Source organism: Sodiomyces alkalinus (genome assembly GCF_003711515.1).
Source record: "Sodiomyces alkalinus F11 unplaced genomic scaffold SODALscaffold_11, whole genome shotgun sequence".
Classification (NCBI taxonomy): Eukaryota; Fungi; Ascomycota; class Sordariomycetes; order Glomerellales; family Plectosphaerellaceae; genus Sodiomyces; species Sodiomyces alkalinus.
In genome coordinates, this window is record NW_021167089.1 from 961,763 (window position 1) to 984,590 (window position 22,828).

General features: G+C 52.8%; 10 protein-coding genes and 1 non-coding gene across 11 annotated transcripts; 5 read left to right on the top strand and 6 right to left on the bottom strand.

The window, feature by feature from the left end:
• Positions 1–62: 62 nt before the first annotated feature.
• Positions 63–1,394, top strand: SODALDRAFT_320822 (glycerophosphoryl diester phosphodiesterase family protein; the record flags this gene model as incomplete). Its single annotated transcript, XM_028609565.1, has 4 exons — positions 63–154; positions 218–491; positions 542–742; positions 864–1,394. 4 exons carry the CDS (start codon positions 63–65, stop codon positions 1,392–1,394), a joined length of 1,098 nt encoding a protein of 365 aa, XP_028463308.1.
• A 708-nt stretch (positions 1,395–2,102) lies between these two features.
• Positions 2,103–4,956, bottom strand: SODALDRAFT_283677 (transcriptional activator protein acu-15; the record flags this gene model as incomplete). The annotated part of the gene is made up of 3 exons (XM_028608422.1): positions 2,103–3,717; positions 3,774–4,371; positions 4,464–4,956. 3 exons carry the CDS (start codon positions 4,954–4,956, stop codon positions 2,103–2,105), a joined length of 2,706 nt encoding a protein of 901 aa, XP_028463309.1.
• A 2,549-nt stretch (positions 4,957–7,505) lies between these two features.
• Positions 7,506–9,906, bottom strand: SODALDRAFT_328870 (SET domain-containing protein). The gene is made up of 4 exons (XM_028610789.1): positions 9,560–9,906; positions 9,232–9,435; positions 8,195–9,112; positions 7,506–7,990 (listed from the first exon to the last, which is right to left on the bottom strand). The coding sequence occupies exons 1-4, from the start codon at positions 9,824–9,826 to the stop codon at positions 7,877–7,879; spliced, it is 1,503 nt and encodes a 500-aa protein (XP_028463310.1). The 5' UTR covers positions 9,827–9,906; the 3' UTR covers positions 7,506–7,876.
• Positions 9,737–12,229, top strand: SODALDRAFT_337485 (GTP-binding protein; the record flags this gene model as incomplete). Its single annotated transcript, XM_028612694.1, has 4 exons — positions 9,737–9,746; positions 10,627–10,714; positions 10,963–12,110; positions 12,204–12,229. 4 exons carry the CDS (start codon positions 9,737–9,739, stop codon positions 12,227–12,229), a joined length of 1,272 nt encoding a protein of 423 aa, XP_028463311.1.
• Positions 10,245–10,329, bottom strand: SODALDRAFT_t192. Its single transcript has one exon. It is a non-coding gene; the product is annotated as a tRNA-Ala (tRNA).
• A 799-nt stretch (positions 12,230–13,028) lies between the features above and the next one.
• SODALDRAFT_328874 (UPF0057-domain-containing protein) lies at positions 13,029–13,941 on the bottom strand. The gene is made up of 3 exons (XM_028610790.1): positions 13,849–13,941; positions 13,643–13,749; positions 13,029–13,544 (listed from the first exon to the last, which is right to left on the bottom strand). The coding sequence occupies exons 1-3, from the start codon at positions 13,863–13,865 to the stop codon at positions 13,495–13,497; spliced, it is 174 nt and encodes a 57-aa protein (XP_028463312.1). The 5' UTR covers positions 13,866–13,941; the 3' UTR covers positions 13,029–13,494.
• SODALDRAFT_68346 (hypothetical protein) lies at positions 13,065–13,579 on the top strand. Its single transcript, XM_028615581.1, has 2 exons — positions 13,065–13,072; positions 13,178–13,579. The coding sequence occupies exon 2, from the start codon at positions 13,262–13,264 to the stop codon at positions 13,496–13,498; it is 237 nt and encodes a 78-aa protein (XP_028463313.1). The 5' UTR covers positions 13,065–13,072; positions 13,178–13,261; the 3' UTR covers positions 13,499–13,579.
• A 1,457-nt stretch (positions 13,942–15,398) lies between the features above and the next one.
• On the bottom strand, positions 15,399–16,612 carry SODALDRAFT_328875 (glycosylphosphatidylinositol anchor biosynthesis protein). Its single transcript, XM_028610791.1, has 2 exons — positions 16,164–16,612; positions 15,399–16,073 (listed from the first exon to the last, which is right to left on the bottom strand). The coding sequence occupies exons 1-2, from the start codon at positions 16,503–16,505 to the stop codon at positions 15,657–15,659; spliced, it is 759 nt and encodes a 252-aa protein (XP_028463314.1). The 5' UTR covers positions 16,506–16,612; the 3' UTR covers positions 15,399–15,656.
• Positions 16,613–17,284: 672 nt separating this feature from the next.
• Positions 17,285–17,941, top strand: SODALDRAFT_328877 (hypothetical protein). Its single transcript, XM_028610792.1, has 2 exons — positions 17,285–17,354; positions 17,411–17,941. The coding sequence occupies exon 2, from the start codon at positions 17,572–17,574 to the stop codon at positions 17,758–17,760; it is 189 nt and encodes a 62-aa protein (XP_028463315.1). The 5' UTR covers positions 17,285–17,354; positions 17,411–17,571; the 3' UTR covers positions 17,761–17,941.
• Positions 17,942–18,742: 801 nt separating this feature from the next.
• SODALDRAFT_68489 (hypothetical protein) lies at positions 18,743–19,714 on the top strand. Its single transcript, XM_028615582.1, has 2 exons — positions 18,743–18,800; positions 18,937–19,714. The coding sequence occupies exon 2, from the start codon at positions 19,048–19,050 to the stop codon at positions 19,495–19,497; it is 450 nt and encodes a 149-aa protein (XP_028463316.1). The 5' UTR covers positions 18,743–18,800; positions 18,937–19,047; the 3' UTR covers positions 19,498–19,714.
• A 396-nt stretch (positions 19,715–20,110) lies between these two features.
• On the bottom strand, positions 20,111–21,576 carry SODALDRAFT_337487 (alpha-centractin; the record flags this gene model as incomplete). The annotated part of the gene is made up of 4 exons (XM_028612695.1): positions 20,111–20,173; positions 20,236–20,550; positions 20,655–21,110; positions 21,268–21,576. The coding sequence occupies 4 exons, from the start codon at positions 21,574–21,576 to the stop codon at positions 20,111–20,113; spliced, it is 1,143 nt and encodes a 380-aa protein (XP_028463317.1).
• Between the last annotated feature and the right edge of the window lie 1,252 nt (positions 21,577–22,828).

Sequence of the window (22,828 nt, forward strand, 5' to 3'; positions counted from 1 at the left end):
CGTTCTCTCGTCACCCTCAGTCGCGCCCAGAGCGCGAGGTTCCTCGCATTTTCCCTCCCACCATGACGGTCTCCGACACGGATCCGCTTCTGTTGAAGAGGCCTCACCCTCCCATACAGCCAGGCAAAGCTCCCCTCTCGCCCCTTTTTGACTCGTATTTTTTTCTTCGGTCGTATCTATTCGCCATGACGTTCTGAGCCACTTGCAAGAGTGCAAGCTGCAAAGACCTTCACCGGCTAATCCCCATAACAGCACCATGGACGAAAGCCCACCTTTCCCCCACCCCAGATGATCCGAAGCGTCGTCTCCCGCAGGCCATTGCCCACCGCGGCTTCAAGGCCTTGTACCCGGAGAATACCATGGCCGCTTTCACCGCCGCCGTTGCCGCCGGGACCCACGCCATCGAGACCGACCTTCACCTCTCCTCAGACGGCGTCGTGGTCATCTCACACGACCCGAGCCTGAAACGCTGCTACGGCGTCGACAAGCTCGTCCGCGACTGTTCCTGGCCTATCTCTCTACCCTCCGCACCCTCCGCAAGCCGCACGAGCCCATCCCCCGATTCGTCCATCTCCTCAACTTCCTGGCCCGACCCGAATATGCCCACGTTTGGCTTCTTCTGGACCTGAAGTTGACCAACACCGCCGACGAACTCTTTGCGGCCATGTCCCGCGATCTTGAGGCCGTGTCTCCGCCAAAGGACATGCCCTGGGACAAGCGCGTCGTCATGGGGTGCTGGAACGTATGTTACCTCTTGGGGGGGGTTTTTTTTTCTCTTTCTTCAGCAGTACCTGAAATTTTCCCCGTCTACTCTCCTTAAATGAAATACTAATAAATAGAATCGAATGCGTCCCAATAAATAGCAACCCTTCCTCAACGCTTCGCTCTCAGTCCTACCCACTTACTCAACAGCACACATCTCCTTCTCGCCCCTGGACTCATCCCGCTTTCTGCGCGACCCAGCCTACGCCGGTCTCTCCTTCGCCCTCCTCCAGCCCACCCTCGTCGGGCCCTGGGCCAGCCGCTTCCTCCGCGCCGTCCGCGCCGCCCCGGACGCCCACAGCCGCCAGTTCTTCGTCTGGACCGTCAACGAAGTCGAGTGGATGGACTGGGCCATCCGCACGGGTGTTGACGGCGTCATCACTGACGACCCGGCGACCTTCCTGCAAGTCCGGAGCCGGTACGAAGTCGACGGTCGAGCGAACGCGACACGGCGGCAACAGGTGACAGACGATAGCCCAGAATCCTTCCTTGCTGTCGTCCCTCCACCGACGAGCTGGGGGCGCTGGGCGAGGTTGTATCTTCGGGTTGTCACCGTCCAGTTGCTGTTCACCGTCTTGGCGCCGTTCTTTCTGCGGTCGAAGCGTTTCAAGTTCACCAAGATGGGGAATTGATTCTGTGTTTTCCGCGCCACCCTGTCGCAAAACGAAGTATAATGGCATGGTCTGAATGTTTGTTTGCATTCTCTTTCTCCTTTTTATGCGGTTTTCTTGTCTCTGTCGCACCAGCTTAAGAGACACAGCTATTTTAGCTGGCACCCCTATTCACATAGAAAAGACACAAGGGGTTCAATAATGACCACAGGCGTTGAACATACTCGGGCAAAGCCAAGCCTATCGCATTACAGGCATGAGAGACCCTGACAAAATGGGTTGAAATCAGTTTCCATCACACGAGACATATCTGGAAGATAAGACCCAATTCGATATGTACAAGCAACAGGCAAGTAAATGTATCAAGGACGAAATAGAATCATATAGGTGAACCCTCAAAATAAAGGAGGAATACGTGCCAGGAACTCCCGGTACACGACAACTCACTCCTCCCACTCCATATACAGATAGAACCTGACCTGACCCATTGGCCTTGAGCTTCCGTGCGTGAAAATGCAAAGAAATACTTCGAAAAGCCCCCAAGCTCCGTCATCGCCCAGAGGTAGCTTTCCTGCCGACCTACCGTCCATTCCCTGTCCTCTCGTGTGATACACGAGACCGATCGTGAGATTCCAAAATTTGTAAAGGTGTCAAGATAGAATTGCATGTATCGAACGATTGCCGGTAACAAAAGAAAAAAAAAATTAGATAAGCCGCCGGCCTGCTCCGTCACATTGTGTAAGAATTATCCGGGGGGTTCAGTATGAATCCGTCGTTGTTGTTACATGACGCGAGCAACGCATTGCGATACTCCAAGGTGCTGACGCCAGTGTTGTTGTTACTTTCGCTGGGAACCGAGAGGTCGTCGCCCGAGCTGAGACTCTCCTCGCTCAGTGTGCTCGGCGGGGCAGCGGCGCCGGGGTTGCAGTCGCCAATGCTAAAGTGCGTCAGGTCCCAGGAATCGGGCGACCATCCGTTCAAGTTGGTTGAAGGCGGTGTCCCTTCATTCAATGCCAACGGGGGCCCGCCGTAGATAGCATCGTATACGTTGTTGAAGCCGCCGTCCATAGAACCGAGCAGAGCCTCCCATTCCGAAGGCGATACGCCGGCTGCTTTTTGTGGCTGTTGTGGAGACGAATAACTCTGCGCGAGAGGATGGCGAGTCTGCGACATGATATGCTGTTGCCGAAGGCGAGCCTGCCGATCCGAGGACGGCGCTGACCTGCCCGACGGTTTAGAGAGCGACAGATAATCCAAATTCTGTCTCGGTGTTGGAGGCGTCCCATGGTGTCGGTCAGTCGGTGCCTGTGATAACGAGTGGCGCTGGTCGTGTCTTGCCGCCGTAACATCTCGAGGCTGCAAGTCATCGAACGATGGCCGAGACCGGGAACGGTGGAGGTCGGGGCGCTGCTGCGTACTAGGCATGGTCATACGGCGCAACCGTTCCTGATGGCGAAGGAGGTCGGATTCACTAGAGGATGCGCCCTGAAGCCGACGAAGAGCATCTTGAGCAGGAGGGGAGTTCTGGTTGGAGGGAGACACTGGCGGTGAGGCACGCTGCAAGGTGGGAAGCTCGTTGGCGCCTGGCGAGTCTCGGGTTGTTGGAGGAGCCGCCAAGGAGGAGGGTTCGTCCAGATGAATCAGCTTGCCGGAAACTAGTGCGAAGTCAATGCACCCTGGCGCCTTTGCTGTCATAACGGTCTTCACAACGCCGTTGACCAGGCGTTCGGCGTCCTTCATCATCTTGCTGTCTTTCTTCAGACCCACGATCTGATACAGAAGCGACATGCCACACAGCATAAGAGTATCTGCCTTGTTGAGACAGAAGGAGAACGACATGCCACGCTCCTCGAGCAGCTGGACGATCTGGATGATGTGCTTGCTTGAGTCGCTGACGGACATAAGCGCCGGGGCCGCCTTCTGCCCCAGGGACGACCCAACGGCAGGGCGGTAAATGAGGATCCTAGTGAAATAGTAGGCGAGGGCCAGAAGAGGCGACCTGCTTCCCGTCACGTCCGTCGAAGGCTTATCTTGCACGAAATTAAGCTTCAGGTGGGCCGGGAGGGATTCCAGCCAGCCGTTGAGCTCAGCCTCCAAGGCGGACATCTGCTGGAGGGACAGCTCGTGAGAGGTTGCGGCAGGGTAGTTCTTCTCTAGAACCTTGGCGAGGATTCGGGAGAAGCGGAAGAGGGCAAGAGCGCTGGAGAGTTTGGTGTATTCTCCTGGGAGAGTCGGCTGAAACCCCTTCTCCGTCACATACTCATCGTCGGTGTCGGAAGGATACTCGGCGTGGATATCGTCCTCCTTGAGAAGCTTGGGAAGGCCAAGCACAGATCCAGAGAAACTGAGTATGTCAGCACAACAACTTCGGCAAGCCTAAAAGAAACACATTCTACTCACCAGTCAAGAGTGTACAAGGTCCAAAAGACCTTCTTACGGGTTTCGATGGTCAGGGCACCAAATGAGAAGCGTTTCTGGCTTTGGTGGAGACCCAGGCGATGAGATAGGCCGACGGCGACGCCCTTGTAATGCTGCAAGCGCTTGTAGTCCGCTCTCGCGGTGCAGTACATGAGCGCTAGGACTAGACACTGTAGAGTTGCCATGGTGTTCTCCATCAGGATGGCGTCGATGGCGCGCTGCCATCGACGTTCACAAGAGGCGAGCTGCTCCACGTCGGGCGAGCTGCTGGAGAGAGTGGCGATGGCAAAGACGAGGTAGATCTGCGCAACCTTGTGATTGCTCTTGATCTTCTCAGGATCCGAGACGAAATCCTCGTAGATGCGGAGGAAGGTAGGTTTATGGAGAACAGGAAATAGCGGAGCCCACTCCTGGAAGTAGACGTTGACACAGCGATCTGAGAAGAGCCGCGGTGGCACCCTCATGGTGTCTCTCACAGCATCTTGTGTCAGGGGTGGACAGCCCTGGATGTGCAGGAACGCCTCGGCGTTGAAATCGGAGCAGGTTTTCCCGCTTTCTTGCAATCTCCGCTTGAATGCCTCTGGGGAAAAGGGGACGGATGAGCTGAATTGAATCCACCGGTGGGGTGTTGGGGTGTTGGGGGGTGGGGCGGGGGTCAAAAAAACAACTTACCAATAAAGCTGCGGCCACTCGAAGGGCCCATGAAATATGAATCGGAATTTTCAACACCAAGAAGAAGCGGTGATGCTTGTACTTTGAAGGTATCCTCTTTAGTAGGAGGTAGGGACTCCTTGCGTGGCTCCGAAGTCGGAGAGCTACCGGGTGAGCCCATGGAGGGGGCAGAGCGGCGGCCATTTCCGTGCATCTTGGACAGCATATCAATCTTCTCGTCCTTCTCATCCAGCAGATCCTTCAACTCGTGGACTTCGGATTCAAGCTGGCGGACACGCTCCTCTAACGACTCGGTGTACCCACGGGGGAAAGCACGACGGCTAAGTTTGTCGCTGGTTCGGCACTCGAAGCCGACGTTGGCACATTGTGAACAGGTCGGCCTGATCCCGTCGCAGCGGATCTTTTTACTTCGGCAGCGGTCACAGGCTTGTGCTATGCGGCTCTGTGAGCTGCTGCCGACCTTTATGACTTTCATAGGTAATATACCCGGCATCGTGGCGGTCTCCTTTCCCAAAATCACCGGGGGGGAAGATTCCGCAAAACCACCAAGAGTCCGTTAGAAATGTCGAATCGATAATTCGGTATGTACGGGTGTTCCCAATGTATCCAAAACGGGCGCGTCGAAGAATGGTGCCTGCCAAGGGCGGCGATTCTGTGGCAAATGATGAAGCCGGAATCAATCCCAGTTCTTAGTTGTATCGTCCTGGTTTTTGTTTCTCGACAACTACTCGGTATCCATGTACGCCCTGATTCGTGGTCGTTCGTGTCGAGTCTAGGCGAGGTCTGGCAGGCTGCTTCCAAAAGGCGGATTTCCGATGCGTAACAAGAGACGAATAAAAAGATAATAAAGTGCAGAACCGAACCTAAAATAAAAAGAGAGAAAGAAGGAACCAAAAGCAGCAAGGGGTGGAGTGGAGAGTGTCTATCAAATGTCGACTGGAGCCGTTGATATGTAAGGTATATACGGCGTAGGAAGTATGTGTTGAGGGAAAAAAGGAGGGGAGACGAAGAGAATGGATGGAAGAGTGAAGGAACGAACGGTGGGCGTGGTGGAGTAGAAGAACTTCCGGATTGGTCACTGGGAAGGGACGTGCATTACCGGTCCCTTCAGCAATCTCATCACATCCTGCAGCCCTTGTACCGTTTCTGTCAACGGGTGCAGGGGTTGAAATCTGGGGGGCACCACTAGGTATAACGTACCTTTAGGTACCTTAACTACCTATTAGAGGACCGGAGAACACGAATGGGGGGTTTGCCGGGATAACGTTTATCATTTTCCAGCACTGTGATTGGCCATTTCTTGTTTTTCGTCTCTCCACTCCCCTTCCCCGCCGTTTTCTGTAAGGTTCTTTATCTGGCTTTTGTCGGAACTACTTCGTAATACAAGACACTTGAACGCACTTCCGAGTACACGGACGGAGTAATTAGAAGTACGGAGTACATTGTACCTCAATTAAAGCCCGTATCTGCCGGTTGAGTTAAGCACTTCTTCTGAATCCAGGTAGGTATTTAGTTTCACAGTTTATAATATATTACCCAGGGTAGGTATATCAGTCCAACCTGAACATGCTCCATCTCTGCAAGTATGTAATACCTACTACGTGTACCGATGCACCATCGGTTATGCCCGTCTCTGTTTTAGCTCGTGGCCAGAGTCGGAGCCTTTCGCGTGACTACCTACGTATGGCGTAATGAGATTATGACCTTTGAACGACACGCTTCCCCTTATCGTCTCTTCGGTCTGGTTCGATGAGATGAGGGTGTGGCCACTGTACCAAGCAGTCGGCCTGACGCTGACTCGAATGTCTCCACCAGCCTTGAGAATTTTCATTCTTAATCCCATTCTTCCTCTTTCCCCAGGTTTTCCCCCAGCTCTTGGCCACGAAACTGAGGTGGCAATATTTGAGGATTGGATCTCATCAAAGTTGTGCATAGGGACTACACGTAGAACGGACCAATACGGAGTGCCGTCACCGAGGAAATGGTAGACGTGGTTCCAGAATAGGCGCGCCATCTTGCCCCAACTCGAAGGGGGGGGCCCAATGTTGGCCGACGCAGTTACCTACGACCTTGCCTGCAAGACCTCTCACGGCCAAGACGACACATTCCCTGCAAAGTTCAGAGGCGCGGTGTCGACGATCCTACACTGTTTCTCGTCACCCTCACCATGCCCGCATCAATTGAGTAAGGGAAATTAGGTGTGACACAAGCATGGCACTGCACTCTGGGCAACCCGGATGATCCCCACGCATCATCTTCCCGTCATTCCAATACCAGGAGTAATTAGCGATCTCGATTCAGAGGCCCGGGATACCCAAGACAAAACGTACGCGATGCCTCGATCTCTTCCCTAAAAGCTGCCCAGATCCTGCCATCACGAAGAGACAGAGGAAACCGGATGACACGAGCGTCTGCCGCTCTGGAGTACTGATTATACCCTGTTTGGCGTACTTTAGTAATCACTTTGTACAACATCGCGATTCTGACGCGACTGCATTCCGATTTCACTTCTTCTCCGTCGCCTCCATCACCCCCTCAACTGCCGTTCGTACGTTCGTGCCAGGGTGACGCTACTTCAAGATGCACGTTAATCATCATCTTCCCTACTTCGTATGTGTTAATGAACGACCAGAAACGAAAGAAAAAAAACAGGCGGGGGTTACGGAGTGCGCTCCGTAGTGCGTGGGCATGCCCTTGGCAGGAATAAACAGCCTGTGCCATGATTCCCCGCGAAATCTTCCCTAAAAAGAGGGAGAGGCAGGGGTTTGGCATAAACAGACTTGGCAACGATCTGACTTTGCGGGGACATATCCACCTCGCATTCATTTGCGTCATCGGTCTCGAAAAGCGGACCTGTGTCACATATGTGTATGAGAGCTCAACAACGAACAAGACACATGGCCTTGTTGCGCCGGATGAAGTCGTTCGTACACGGCTGTCGTCTGATGCTCGTGGAGGCAGTAGCACCTACCTAGCTAGCACTGGGACGTCGACAGCGCCTCAAGCTAACACTTGCTTCTTGGCAGCAATCCCCTGTCTCCAAGCCCTCGCTATCTGTACCTCCAATCTTCCAACGGCTTATTATTATGGAGTAATCCTCCTCATCAAAACGTGACCAAGATGGGACGTGGCGTTGGGATTTTCCACACACATTCTGTCTTTGTTGACTTTTATTTATTTCCTTGTTCTTATTATCGTGGTTTTCCGTTTTGGTTTAACCAGCCGAAGAACAACTTCATTTTATCTTCAGTAGGAGCTATTCGTACGTTGTAAGAAGAAGTTGACCCTTTAACCAGCAAGGAAGTTATAGAGGTGAGAAGAACCGCTTGCCGGAACGGCCAATTTGCCCGGTCGCGGGTCATCTTCCCCCAAGCTTTGTCCTGGTCTAAAAGCCACATGGCTCCCCATAACTCTCAACTGAAATCATCACTCTGATTGGACGCAGTATCTCCCGCTTGTTCGCTTTGGGAAACTTCCATCGATCCGAGATATGCCACCACCGTCTTAGCCGCGAGGAGCTGGGATTTCTGCCGGGTTGAGCGGTCAACCCCGCAAATCGTCAGCCCAGTCGTGGTAGTTGTTTCTTTAAATGAACGAGCCGCAGGGTAGTACGGTGTAATCAGAAGCCTCCCCAGACAAATGGCATGGAAGGTCAGAAGACATAAACACTAACACCTGTAATCAAAGCATTGCAGGAGGAGGGAATGTAGAAATGGGACGACAGGACGCACCTGTTTTTCCAATGTTCGGACCGCTGCCTCCAGAACGCTAGCCTCTTGCCCTCTTAAAGCATTTGCTGCCTCGAGGCATTCAGCGCGAATACCTTCCCTCTCCACCCGCGAAGCCTCAGTCAGGTTCTCATCGTCCGGAGGGAAGAAGTCAGTTTGCACTCGCTCTAACTGGGCAGATACCCGCTCCTCCAATACAGTAACGACACGGAGTTTAAAGACATCGTAGAGCGGGTGACTGCTGGCGAGCTCCTCCAGGGCCTCGATCCGGCCAGTCACGTCTTCGTCCTGCCAGAGGACCCTTAACTCCCGATTTCCCCCGGTGTCCTGTAGGATTCGAAATGCCAGGCCATCTTCCTCGTTGAGGCAAAGTAGCCAAGCGAAAGGGCTCTCCCAGGTCACCTCGCTGTGGCTGCCGGTCGTCCGGCCAAGCTGCACCGTACGCGGCCCGTCGAAGACGTGTACTTTGGCCATCCCCAGGGGGTCGTCTTCCAACGGCATCAGCGGTAGCGTGACATAGTTCGTTGATCGTGTGGGGTCGAAAAATCCATAGCTGAACAGCATCTCTGCCCCGGCTTTTCCTTCCCCATACGAGATCGTCACTTCCTCCCCAGCCGAAATGCTCACCCCTGGTCGCAAGAGAAGTTTGACCCCAGCCGACTGCTCATCGCAATCCTCGTCGTAATAGGCGTTGGGAGCGGAAGAATGATTCGCCAGGTCCAGCACGGGCACCATGCATACTCCCAGGTACGGCAATTCCAGGCTCCGAGACCGGTACCAGGTGTCGACGAGAAACCAGTCCGCTCGGGTTACCCTGTTGTCGTCCCAAAAGAGAGCATTCCAAAACGGGAGGTCGGACGACGCAGTACGGAGTCTATCGAATTCGTCCGTCAACGTCTCAATCTTGGCGGTCAGGGCGGCCTGTAGGTTGCGCGTGTTAAGGTTCACCTCGTCTAGGTAATAAAAGTCGGTGAAGCAGTCGCTCAGAAGCAACTCAAAATATATCGTCGGCATCGGACATTAGGGGAATAGGAACATACCTCGAGAGAGGTGCCACGTAAGAGCTGGCGTTCGGCGTCCGACCACATCGTGGGAACAGGCACATGGCCTGGCAAGAACCTTGTGTACTCAGCCCACGGCGTGTGGACAGGCCCGGTGCTGGTCTCAGAGCCGGGCGGGGGCCGAGAATGGGTGCCTAGCACCCACTGGGCGAGGAGAAAAAGACAAGCATCAATCCTGGCGGACTAGAGTTGCCGTTCGATGTTATCACAACTTGATCAAAACTTTTCGTGGTACGAAGTAGTGGTAGTAGTCGTCGTCTTCTTTATTCCTTATACCCATCCGGAAATGAGAGGGGCATGAACGCACCTTGCGCCCAGCAGCATCCAGCAACTCTCGAAAGTGCCCGTCGACCTTGGTAAACTCTTCCACTGACTGGTGAGAGAGAACCAGATCACGGGGAATTCTCGCCAGAGCCGGCGACAATCCTGTATTATCGTGAGTCAGGTCCCTCTCAGCCACGAGGCCAGCTCCCCGTTGTGGTACATGCCGCGGAGTCACATTGATGAGGACGACATTATTGAGACGGTTCCAGACTGGCAACGCAGCTTCGACATCAAGCTGGGGGTTTTGCATCTCCAGTCAAGTAGTATAATAGGTTTGGTGGACGTGGTGCGCAGCGATACGATGTACATTGGGTGTTGAATGACATGCCACGAACTGTTTCAATGGAGAAGAGAGAACATTTGCCGATTCGCTTTGTTCAGATAATTTAGTCGGCGGACGACCGACTACCATTGATTAGTCATTTTGAGAACTCTGTACCAAAGTAAGTTGAGTCGAACAAATTACTTTGACAAAGGAGACCAAGAAGAAACGTTATGGGGGAAAAACGTATGGAGAGAAACCAAGACCTATGGATGAACCAGATGAAAATTCTAAAGCGGTGGTAACGGTAATGCATTTTTGGGGAGAGAAGAGAAGGGAAACATGGAAATGAGAATGAGGGAAGTGTGCAAAAAAAGGAAATAGAAGGTAGAGCAAAAGAAATATGTGGAGATAGCGCGGATCGAACGCACGACCTTCTGTAAGCTTGCAGACAATGCAAAACAGAAATCATACCACTAGACCATATCCCCATGTCACTCGTTACAAGGCAGCGGTGAAGAACATATATACTTAGTACCAAGTACAAGCCACCACTTGAATTAGTATTATGTGAACCCCACCACGAGCCAAGTTTCCTCTCGATGCTTTCGCCCCTCAACTGCGCGGAGATAGCGCCTGGGACCTCGTCGCGACAAAGCATGGATAGGAGCCCTCACAGCGCACTGGCCCCATGAGCCGTGCCGCCGGAGGAATCGCGGTCTGCTCTGAACCAAACCTGATCCGTTCTTTCTATTAGACCTCGCCTACATCCTGGATCATGGGTCGAGATCCTCTTATCGGCCTTGTGGGCAAGCCGTCCGCTGGCAAGAGCACAATGCTCAACAGCCTGACGGATGCCACATCCAAAGTCGGTCGGTTGCCCGCCTTTTCGTTTACAATCGTCTCTCCGGAACACGGCGCGCTGATGGATCTCTATATTGCATGCTCATAGGAAATTTCCCGTATGCTCCCCTTCTCCATACCGATAAGTAGAAAAGGGATTTTGGTACGCCAATTGGGAGGCCAAAAATAAGGAGGGAAAAAAAGGACAAAAAAGGGGCGAGGGGGAAGGAGAGAACCACAGATTTTCTGACGTACTGACTCTGGTGTGCTCTGCGTCGCAGCTTCACAACGATCGACCCCCAGCGCGCCATCGGCTACCTTCACATCCCGTGCGCCTGCGCGCGCCATGGCGTCTCCGACCGCTGCAAACCCAACTACGGATCATGCGTGGACGGCGTACGGTCGGTACCCATTGAACTCCTAGACGTAGCTGGGCTCGTGCCCGGCGCGCACCAGGGCAGGGGACTGGGAAACAAGTTTTTGGATGACCTACGGCACGCAGATGCGCTGATTCACGTGGTGGACGCCTCGGGAACCGTCGACGCCGAGGGCAAGGAGACGCGTGGATACGACCCTTCCGTGGACATCGCGTGGCTTCGGAGTGAGATCGTGGCGTGGATCAAGGGCAACCTCTGGGAGAAGTGGGGCTCGATCAAGAGGCGGCACATCGCCGTCAAAGCGACGCCGGTGGAAACGTTGCAGAACCAGTTCTCGGGGTACGGCTCGACCGCCAAGGTGGTTGCGCGTGCGCTCGACCGGCTCGGCGTCAAAGAGCCGTTGGAAGAGTGGGACGAGGCCACGGTGGACCGGGTCGTGGAGGCCTTCACCGACGAGAAATTCCCGACAGTCATCGCGCTCAATAAGATCGACCACCCGGACGCCGACAAGAACATCAGCAAGATCGCCAAGATGCAAGATCCCAACACTATCGTCCTGTGCTCGGCCATCTCCGAGATCTTCCTAAGGAAGATGGCCAAGCAGAGGTACATCAAGTACACCGAGGGCAGCGAGTTCGTGGATACCCGGGAGGACCTGATCGAGCAGGGCGACCCCGACGGTGGCGGACTGAGGGAACTGGATGAGAAGAACCGGAACCGCATCGAGAATCTCAAAGACATGGTGCTGTACCGTTTCGGCTCGACGGGGGTTGTGCAGGTGCTGTCCAGGGCAGCCGACTTGCTGGGTCTCGTGCCCGTATTCCCCGTACGGAACACAGCAACTTTCGCATCGGGCGCTTCGGAGTCCAAGGTCGTGTTTCGGGACTGTGTGCTGGTGAAGAAGAACTCCACAGTCGGCGATGTCGCGCGAAAAGTCATGGGCGATGCGCCAATAGCGTATGTAGAGGGGGTAGGGGGTACCCGCGTTTCGGAGGACGGTGTTGTGGCAGTTGGGAAACACGATGTAAGTGACGCCAAAGTGACAAGCGGACGTTACGGGCGAGTTGCTAACCAATGTCTACCCTACGGATACAGATCCTATCATTCAAAGTCGGCAAGTGATAATACAAAATACATTCTTGCAGGTTCTCCGCCGTGGGTTTCTACGTAGGAGTGCATGATATTCCTTACGATGGGAGCTCTGGGGTGAAACACCAGGTACTGGGATGTTCTCATCAAAGCCATGCATACATATGATATGGTAAGCAGCCACACGTCTTATTGGGACCCTGGTTTAATCTGCCACTGTCCGTCCACCTGGCCGTGCGAGTCCCCTAATAAGCCCCCTCTCTCCCTTAACCATGAACTAAGCCTGTGTCCTCCGTGAGCGTCAGTTGGTGATGGCATGCTCTTGAAGAGGATTTCTCGGCGTGAGTTTTGGATATGGCCGTCGCATCCCCTCAGCCAATTATAGATTTCAACGCACCCATGCCCCAGCATCTGCAGCACCCGGGTCGCATACGTTGTACATGAACCTAGTTGCGTGTCAGCACTAATGACCGTCAGTACTTTCAGGCGAGGCCTCCCGAAGAGACCCAGACTCAACAAAGAAGTCCGAGGGTTGGATTACATCACGAGATATTAGCAAAATAAAATGAGCGCCTGGCTGGAATGACACTGAGCAACGTCTAGAGGCGCCTTTTGTCCCATGGTTGGGGAATTGATCTCGGTCGCTAGGGATGACATCATTTGTCAACAAACCATCAATTGCAACAAGTTACGGATACTTCGTAATTAATTACTCGTCGGTGCATCTGAGGATCTACTTCGTAGGCGCTGGAATAATTACACTCTACGAGTCCAAGCCACAACAACTTTCACTTGCCCTCAGTGGGCGGCAGGGGCTAGAGTAAATGAGTAAAAAATGGGTATCGATTGATTAGATGAAGAAGAGAAGAACCGGTACCCGACGTAATTGCTTCCCTCCAGTTTCTTGAACGTCCGTCGCAGCCAGAAAAGAAACTGCGAATTAATGCAACAGGAGACAGCAGACAACAGGAACGAAAACAGGCCGTCGCCATGATGTGTGAAGAGAAACGCATTGCTGGGGTGATTACAGGGGAGTACTGAGACCGCCAAGAGAGACGGTGGGGCCCCGGGACATTGCCGATGGCAGACGGGCAGGATTTGGTTGGGCGGTTGGATGGGGTGTGGGTTCTGGCGTTGCTGGTGGTGTGCGCGTCCTCGTAATGCACCGAAGGCCGGCCAGGTCACGGGTCGTCGTCAGGCATGGTGGCTTTCGCTTTCGGTCTTGAGTGGGTTTGGTTTGCGAAAATCGGTACGACAGTCGGAACTCGTAGCAAGCAGGCAATTGAAGTTGACGATTTGCGACGCAGTCGACCAAGCATACCGCGACAGTGAAGACGAGTCGCCCGCTTAGTACTTCAAAATGATGTACAGGGCGTGGATGATACCAGGGAGGTAACCTGAGTTGGGAGTGTCAGTCTAATTGTGTGACTGGATGAGAGGCGAAGGCCAGGACCAGGGCCTCCTGAGCAATAATAGATAGGCCTGGGAAACTTACCAAGAACGGTGAGGAGGATGTTGATGAGCAGGTCAGCACCGCAGCCACGCTCGAGGAGAACACCCAGAGGGGGGAGGATGACGGCAAGAATGATCTTGCAAATATCGCTGTATAACAGGAGCGATAAAGGTTAGTCTATCTGTGACACCACGCCATGGTAGACATTCGCAAATGCGTGTTCTCCTTTTCGATGAGTCGCTTCTTACCTCGCGGTGAAAGCCATTGTGCTTGTTGGAAAAGACGAAACGTAGGGGAATTTTTAGGTGATAGATTAAAGCGTTGTGCGTTGTAGTCCTGTGTGGGAGGTAGGCAAGTATGGAATCGACTGTTGACAATGAATGCGGAAGATACAATGGGAATAGAGCTTTGGGGGGGAAACGGGGAGAGTTTTGACTTAAATAACAAGGCCGAGCCCGCACGCTGGGTGAGGTAGCCAGCCTGTGACCAACAACTCTTGGAAACTAGGGTGGGGGCGAAGAAGTGAGCTGGTAAAGCTGGGCAAATTACGGAGCGCCTGGAAAGCAGTATGTCAGCTTCTTTCGATATTTGCTACAGAATTTGCACCATAATAAGCACCGCACTCCAACACGTTCCTGTATCATCCAAGCCTTCCAAGCCTTCCAATCCTTGCACACATTGCACCTTGCATCTCTCGTCGTCCTAAATTGCTCTAGTACCTACGAAGCGCAGAGGCTACCACACACAGTACACATCCGTATATGGGCTGAGCCTGCGTCATCGACTCATTACCGGCCGGACTTGGCCCTATGGTACCTTGATACCTCATATGTGTACTAAGGTGAGGTACCTAGGTGCCTTATGGCTTCTCACCTTCGACCACAGCATTCCACCCAACCCAGGTACATGCCATTCAGTAATTATTGAGCTTCCAAAGAGCTACTCCGTAGGTCCCCTGTCCGCGAACTCAGGGAACTACCTCCAATATGAACGAGCGGTTGAGCTACTGGACTGGTAGGAGAACCTCGGAAGAAAACCAAACCAAAAAAGGACGAAGAAAAAAAAGGAGGCTTGCTCTCATTACATTACACGTACCCTCCCCACTCAAAATATCAAGTTGGTCCAATCAGTTTTCGCCAACCCGGCTCCGGTGACCGTATTGCGCGTCCCCCAGCCGTCTTGTTCGTCACAGACCAACCATGCGTGCGTCGTTGTGTGAGCCTAATGACATACCTAGGTACCGCCGTCTCCAAACCTAGCCCACATTTGCCGACGTCACCGCCCAGCCTTTCTCGGCAACCCACAAGACCCTGAGTGGTCTGGGCGAATCGCTGACATCCATGTTGCGTCTTTCTGTGGCTAAGTTTGGATTGTCGTGGCGGTGTATGATCTGTGTGCCACATCTCACCGCCACATTCTACTGAACCACACACCTATTTTTGTTTCACGGCTGGGATGACTTATAAATAGGTTACTAGATGCTTTCGGAGCCGAACTAATTAACTCGTGTACGTGTACATCTACATGTTTAACTTGAGCTTCCAGTATACTTTGCTGAAGTACTGGCACCGACAGCTAATGAATGAACTTCATAGACGCTTCGCTCAAGAGTAGCGTAACGCGACCCATGTGGGCGGCTTTGTCGCCGCCAAGGAAGGTAGAGACGAGGAAAGCGAATACAAACCCCTGAGTGTTTAACTGCGTGTATGCTCGTCCTCCGTATATCACTCAGTGGATGCCTGACGGAACAATGTCGATTAGAGCTCCTGATGTCATACTTGCAAGACGTCACCTGTGGCGGGAGCATCGGGACGGCATATTTGAAGAATGCCACCGTACCAAGACCTAAGTAACAGGCGACCCTGTGTATCTACACGTGTAGTACAGACTTTAGGAGCAGTGATCTCTTTGGGCCGCTGTGAAGTAAATAAGACTTCGGACGTCAAACGAGCGCAACCGCATCGGTATTAAAGGTACCACGGACTTTGGAACAACACCTAAACGCATCATGATCTTATTGCTTTGAATTCGAAGGACCTCTCCATAAACGGGGTTCCTAATCTTCCTTAACCGCGTTGGTAACCATCCTCTTGCCCAAGAGAACCGAACCTCCTAGAACCTTACCCAACGCGTAGCCGGCATACAGACCGCATACGATCGTGATAGGCCACTTCTGCCACTCTCGATCCCAATCCAACGGTATCGGTATGGCACCAAGCCAAGCGCCCAACAGGGCACCAGCGCAGCCGCCGAACGTCTCGTCGAAGGGGGCCATCGCGCCGCCGATGGCGCGCCATGCTCCAGAGTCGACGCCGTGGGCGTAGAAAAGTGGAAATAGCGCGAGAAGAGACAGATGAGCAGAGAGGAGGAGGTTCTGCGGAATGTGTGTGAGAAACGGCGCACCGAATAGGACAAACGCCAGGTGGACAGCGGGCGTCACCAGTGTGGTCAGAACGAGAGAGAGGAAGAGAGCCTAGGGATATTGGGTGTTTTTTTTCATATTAGAAAAGCCGTGTCTCGACGTTTGGTCCCAACCACGCAATTGACCTGACCAGGTACTCACAACGTATGGGTTCGGCCCCATGTGCTCCTGCTTCCTCTTCTCGCCCGGCCTCAGTTTCCTCGCGGCTCTGGTGGCCTGAGAGCCAGCTACGGGAAGACAGGCCGAGGCGTAGGTGACCTGAATGACGGCAACTAGTGGTAGTGTGTTCTGGAGAGTGCGAACGGGGTCCTCGACTAGAGAGCTGAACTGGCTGGCAAATAGGCCCAGGAGCACAAGCAGATGCAGGTATCGTCCTGCTTGTGCCACTGGTGTTGTATGGATGAGGACTGGCTGCAGCAAAGCATGCGAATCCTTTCCCTTGGCCGGCTGCGTTGGGTTCGGTTTTGACGGCGGGCCAGCCATTGTCACGGTGTTGTTTAATGTCATCGTGGTCGTTGAATCAATTATTTCGTAACAGACAAGCTATCCGTAGCTTGGGAATGATTGCTACAAAGCGCCCAGCTTCAGTTGATCACGTGGCGATAGCGATAGCAGCCTCAAAGTCCACCTAGGTAGGTAGGGACGCCTCGCTGATCACATGCCTTGCACTTTTTGTATGGATTTCATCTAATGCAATACGAAGGGGGCTTGCCCATTACGTATTGGGCTGGGTATACGGACCACAGACGCCTATCGGACATACCTGCTTCTCGATGTAAATATCTCTGTTCAGTTTCATTTTCCCCTTCCAGCTTGTTAGGTACCTAGTCAACATACGGAATGCCGTAAATACGTCCTATCCTTCTAAGAGAGCGTTTTGTAAGCGTGGCTTTCAATCAGAGGGACTAGGAGCTCTGCCATTGGCTACATGCACCGGCTCAATAAATTGCCGTTGGCCAATAGAGACTGGACAACGCGGACGTCTCCGATCGCACCACAACATCGTGCCACCCTGAGAGGGTACACCACGGTAGAACAGACCATCCACGGGTGGTCTTCGTCAGATGCTTCCACCCAGATGGTTTTCTTCACGAGGAATGACGGCTCATTTTATGGTATCGATTGATGCCTCCGCCACATAATATTGCCTTTTTGGGGTCGTATGACGGGCAGGGCCTCAATATAGGCCGTTTCCAGGCATGCACAACAATTTCTCGGGCGAAGTCGCCCAACATCTGCCCATCGACCGTTCGTCAGAGGCACCCGGTTGTCTCGAGATGGCCTTATCTATTTCTCACCGTAGGCCTAGCCAAACTGCTTCATATCTCAGTGGTATAAGAGCTGCGCACTCCCCAGTTCAGTGTAACCTTTTTGACCATGATCACCAGACCGCATCAGCAACAAACCATTATCTCCTCAACTCATCCCGGACCGACAACTTTATATCCCGAGATCTCTCCTCTACACCTGATATCTCACTCCTCTTGAAAGCAACCAACACAAAACCTCCTCTTCCCAAGCCAGAAACCTCTCAACGACTATATCAAAAATGACTGGTTACATTGCTCGCACTGCCGTCCGCGCCGCTCAACGCAGGCAATTCTCCATCCTCAACACCGTGCGGAAGGCGGCCCGCAGCTTTGAGCCGCATCCCTACGAGAGGATGACCGTCTCCGAATCAGCCGCGCCCAACTATAGCAAGATGATCAAGGACCGTCTCACCACGGCGACAATGTGAGCCGCCCCATCCCCTTTTTTAATCCCGTTCTGCTGGCGTCTTCTTATTCCTCCTGGTTGTACGTGTATATTGTGACTCTGGGCTAACTGGGTTGGTGGTATATAGGTTTGTTCCAATTGCATCGGTTCTTTTGGGCTGGCCTATCTTCGCCCAAAAGCTCTTCGGCACCCACGTTTAAAAAATTACTCCGTCTCTTCACGTGGGATCGTCTGCATGTTATATTCATGGAGTTATCAATGGAACATCGGCAGGTACTTTGGGTACTGTTGATAGACATAGACCGGCATCGGAAACTGGCTATACAACACATTGTCGCATTGGAGGACGGCGTCAGGGGACTTCTCGCTACTATTCTTTTTTCACGGTGGCGTCAACGTACTAGTAGTTTCTTTGTAACCAAATATTCAAATTTGGCAGAGCTCAATTCATACATCACTTCGATGCTTACCACCTATTATTCCTCTTTTGGAGCTATGGATACTACTGAAAGAACTGGCTGCTCGACGTATTGGCCTGTTTTGTTGAGCTACCTTAGTCTACTGGGCTGAACCACCGTCGTGTTGCATCTAGTCGGTTCATAGACTGCTGGTTACTTTATAACATACTTTATGACAGACAACGAGGGATGGCACGACACTGGATATCGAAGGACTTTGGTGATCTGACCCCAACCAACCGCGTAAGGGGCAGAGATTATCCCCCCTTCTCACCCCTGTTTCTTTTACCCTATTATTACCCCATCAATTGCTCTGGAGCCGCAGCACGTATGCAGGGGAGAGAGGAACCAGAAGGCTGCCCCTCAGCTCGGTGAGACGGGAGACTCGAAATCCTACATTCTCAACCTGTAAGAATGGCACATGACTTGTAATACTGCGCTGGATCATCGCCTCATACCGCCCTACATATCTACCTACCCACATGGTTTTACGTGAATCGGCATTTTCGTCGTGGGGGCATGTTGGCGTATTCCCATCACACATATTATACAACCAAACCCTTTCTTGTATTGGAAGTAGGTCCTCAATAGTAATCATGACCTTGTGAGTCTATAAGAACACCGGATTTTCCACACTCCACACTGATCCTGAACAGGTACGTAGGTATAAGATATACCGACCTGTTTACAATCGATTACACACATTCATTAACGAGTTTGACCCTCATTCTCGGTACCAGTGAGCCACAACATACACGTGTATAGCCCAACTGGTCATACATATCACCACTTCTAAGCTGGGCAGAATAATAATAAAAAAAGCGCAACAACACACACACGTCCCTCCCACAATGCCCTCTGATCTTTTCATCACAAATCCCCGTCCCACCGCCGCGCCGAACGCATACAAACATACTGGCCGAGGCGGCGCAGGCAATACCATCCGCGTCCGCCCCAAAGACACCGCCGTCAAGACCTTGTCACCGACCACGCCACCGGCACCGACACCCACTCCCGCCGCGCCCGCTGCTTTGTCGTGTGCATGTAATACAGACCGTACACCAGGCAGGTTTCACACTGGCGTGGGCGGCGCGGGGAATGTGCATGCCGCAGGAGAGCGGGCTCCGAATGTCAGCTTGGACGAGGAGATACTGCGCGCTAGGGTCAGGGAGCTGTCTGGTGTTGGACATCCTCATCACGTCGGAGTTGGCGGCGCAGGGAATGTGGTTCATCGGGAGGAGAAAGCAGGGTGGAGGAAGGGGGCCAGTTCAGCTTGGGATTTCATACTCAAGCCTCAGTAAGCCTTAAAAGACTTTTTTGCTGGATATAATATGGGCTGGGCTTGTGAGGGTAAGGTGCCTACCTAAGGTACTTAAAATGCCTCTAGAGCGAGCGAACTTGACAGGTCCGTTCGTCCAGTTGTACACGGCTTCGAGAGCCGCCTGTGGATCGTCATTCAGAACAACACAACCCCCATGAAACGTAGCACGACGATGGGCTGACGGAGGACAACAGATAGGGGTATCATTTCAACTTGTAGAGCTGACCATTACCTCATATGCCGCCTCTGTCCAAGGCGTACTCATTCGTCTGGATCCTCGTCCACGTCCATCTCCTCTCAGTCATTGTCACAACACTTTCTTTCTCCTCTATCCCTCGAGACGTCGTTGTTGGGAAAGGAAGCGGACCATTTCTCTCCTTCCTATCCTCTCTCTATCTTCGTGGCATATCACTGTCAAAATGGTGACAGAACGAACGGTATACTCCCGGCCTCAAGCCAAAATGTACCCATCATGGAGAGATACCGATTTTCTGCATGAACCTCCAGGATTGACACACAACCACCGTTAATCGGTACGCAAGCTTGCCGGACTCGCTCGCGAATCGCTGTTATATCCCAAGAAGTCATGTCGCTTATGTAAATTTGGTATGGATTATGTCCGGATTCTCGTGCCAGTCGTCGATGCTCACCCACATCTAAAGCCCAGAACATGTTAGCAGCTACTTGATCTCGACAGAAGCCCCGACTGACGACTTGCCTTTCGGAATGTGCTGAGTCCAGCCAAAATGCTGCCTCCGATCCACGTCGAGTATTTGCGCTCCGGGGGCGCGAAAATCTTTATCCTCATGTCTTTGACCGCCAGCCGCTGAAGCTCCGTCAGGAGACGGTCGCCGAACCCCTTGGTCAGCGTGCTGCCGCCGGACAGCACAATGTTGCTGTACAGTGATTTGCGGAGGTCGAGGTCCGTGCGGCTGATGGCGTCCACCACGATCTGGTGCACACCGGGATACTCGAGGCCGATGATTTCGGGGTCGAAGAGGATTTCTGGTGCCCGGAACCGCTCGGCGCCAATCTGCATCGATACATGGTAAGCCCCCATGCTTGGCTGCTTTGGGGTTTTGGGGTGGCGGGGGGAGCTTGTAACAAAAGGGAGAGAAACATGGCCGCAAGCCTCACCTTCATTTTGTGCCCGTCAGGCAATACGTATTCGACAGTCTTCCCCTGGTCTCCCGACCGCTGCATCCATTCCTTCTCTTCGCGGCGCGGATCTTGCGCAACGTAGGTGACCGACTCCTTGATCAGACGAACGACTTCCTTCTCGGCACTGGTGTGGAACACGTAGCCGCTCTTGCGTAGCAGGGTCTGCAGGTATTCGGTGACGTCGCGACCGGCCACGTCGATGCGACGGATGCTGCTGGGCATGGCGAACCCTTCGTACACAGGCACGGCGTGTGAGACGCCGTCGCCCGAGTCGAGGACAATGCCGGTCGTGCGGCCAGACGCGTAGAGTGAGAGGACGGCTTGGATCGAGGTGTGAAGGGCGGGCACGTTGAACGTCTCGAAAAGGATCTGCGCCGCAATGTCGCGGTTGCTCCGGGGATTCAAAGGAGGTTCGGTAAGGAGGACGGGATGCTAGAAATCCAGGCAGAATGTTTGTGTTAGCATAACCGGTGTCCCATAAAGGTGAGGGCTGGGAAAAGGGGTGGGGAAAAGGGGTGGCCGAGGCGGTAGGTGTGTGTGTGTGTGTGTGTATGAGAGAAAGATGGCCTATGTAAAGATGATGCCGCACCTCCTCGCTGAGCGTCTTGAGTCCTTCGCCGTATACGTATTCCCAGATTTTCTCCATATCATCCCAGTCCGTAACGATGCCATGTTCTAACGGATACCGGATCTTTAGCAGGCCACGTAGCTCCGTCGCCGCCTTCTGCCCGATGAAGACCTCCCCCTCCAGCGCACCGGCGAGTACCCTGAGATGTTTGGGTCTTCCTACGAATGAAGGGAAGTAGCATTTTGGTAGGTCGTCGCCCGCGAATCCTGCTCGAATCGTGCCAGAGCCATTGTCGAGGACAATGGGAGCGTTGTGAAGAGAGTCTGCCATGGTGCGCAAGGCATACGAGACGCCCGACTCCTTCGCCCGTTTTTCAAAAGTCCTTCTCGCGCAGTCTACCTTGTCGTCGTGTTCGTTTTCGGATCGTCAAATCTTGAGAGGCTCGGGCTTTGGCAGCACGGTGGGTTGGTATAGAAGAGCGACGTTCGTCGGCTACCGAGACAAGAGACGAGATGGTCACAAAGTTGTTGTTGTGGTTTGTTTGTTCGTTTTGTATGTTTGTTTGTTTGTTTTAACTGGGACGTCGTAATTGGCGATACTCTTGAAGCTTTCGTCTCGCAAAGTTGAGCCACCTTCATTTCCAGGGGAGCTTCTCAAGAACAGCAAGAACCTCAAGACGCGGTCAAGGATCGGCTTGGGCCTCAGGAGCTGCAGGGGCGCGAGGCGCTAAACTAAACCGGGAGAGCCACCCAGAGTAACGTAATCAGGCACGGCCGTTTTAGCTTTGTACCTTACTGGGCTTATAACTAGTTATTGGAATATAAATAAGGTACGCGGATTTATATATATATTTATGTAAGTGAAGTTCGTGGTACTTTTACGGGGATATCTAACTATTAGGAAAAATAAAGGGAAATAAGTATAGATATATAGGACCGAGATACCCTATAAGTCTAATGTGATATAGTTTATTATACCTTAATAAGGAGGCTATGGGTATCTGATAGTAGATATAGGATAGAAGGAGGAGTTAATATATTAATAAAGCATAAGAGAAATTCCGTTCGTATTCCCTTCTCTATTTACTGTTTTTATCAGAATCTCTCCTACTATTATTATCTTATACTACTAGGAGTGCTGCTGCTACGGACAGGGGAACAAGGAGACGGAGAGAGTATATCATCTCCCTACCGCCGGCACCATACTACGCGGAACACTCAAGATCAGAATACCACCAAATATCCGCCCATCTTCCCTCATCGTTCCTCATCCATCCTCACTCTTCCTAACCATCACCGCCACCGCCTCTGCCTTGACCTGTCCCCTTATACCACCGCTTCGTACCGAGAACACCTCCCCCCTGACCTGGCTAGAGCAAGAATGCTCCTAATCCCACCACCTCTCGCCGCCTCGATGCAGAATAAAAAGAACGCAAAGCAAACCTCTGGTGAAACAGGAAAAAAGAAGGTCGCTGAAAGCAAGCACCAAGTTGTAAAAAGTTGTTGGGTCATGCCATCGTAAGATATGTCGTATCCACTTCCTGGACTTTCCAAACGCGTCTTGCTCTTCACCTCTGCGCTCA

What these genes read in the sequence shown, in the direction of transcription:
- SODALDRAFT_328870 (XM_028610789.1), bottom strand. Translation starts at nt 9,826, where the DNA reads ATGCAAAACCCCCAGCTTGATGTCGAAGCTGCGTTGCCAGTCTGGAAC. An exon ending in TGGATGCTGCTGGGCGCAAG is followed by an intron (nt 9,436 to 9,559) that starts GTGCGTTCATGC and finishes CGGCAACTCTAG; the next exon opens with TCCGCCAGGATTGATGCTTG. An exon ending in TACGTGGCACCTCTCTCGAG is followed by an intron (nt 9,113 to 9,231) that starts GTATGTTCCTAT and finishes CGCAACCTACAG; the next exon opens with GCCGCCCTGACCGCCAAGAT.
- SODALDRAFT_68346 (XM_028615581.1), top strand. Translation starts at nt 13,262, where the DNA reads ATGGGGTGTGGGTTCTGGCGTTGCTGGTGGTGTGCGCGTCCTCGTAAT.
- SODALDRAFT_328874 (XM_028610790.1), bottom strand. An exon ending in CATCCTCCTCACCGTTCTTG is followed by an intron (nt 13,545 to 13,642) that starts GTAAGTTTCCCA and finishes CTCCCAACTCAG; the next exon opens with GTTACCTCCCTGGTATCATC.
- SODALDRAFT_328875 (XM_028610791.1), bottom strand. Translation starts at nt 16,505, where the DNA reads ATGGCTGGCCCGCCGTCAAAACCGAACCCAACGCAGCCGGCCAAGGGA. An exon ending in TGGGGCCGAACCCATACGTT is followed by an intron (nt 16,074 to 16,163) that starts GTGAGTACCTGG and finishes CAATATCCCTAG; the next exon opens with GCTCTCTTCCTCTCTCTCGT.
- SODALDRAFT_328877 (XM_028610792.1), top strand. Translation starts at nt 17,572, where the DNA reads ATGACTGGTTACATTGCTCGCACTGCCGTCCGCGCCGCTCAACGCAGG.
- SODALDRAFT_68489 (XM_028615582.1), top strand. Translation starts at nt 19,048, where the DNA reads ATGCCCTCTGATCTTTTCATCACAAATCCCCGTCCCACCGCCGCGCCG.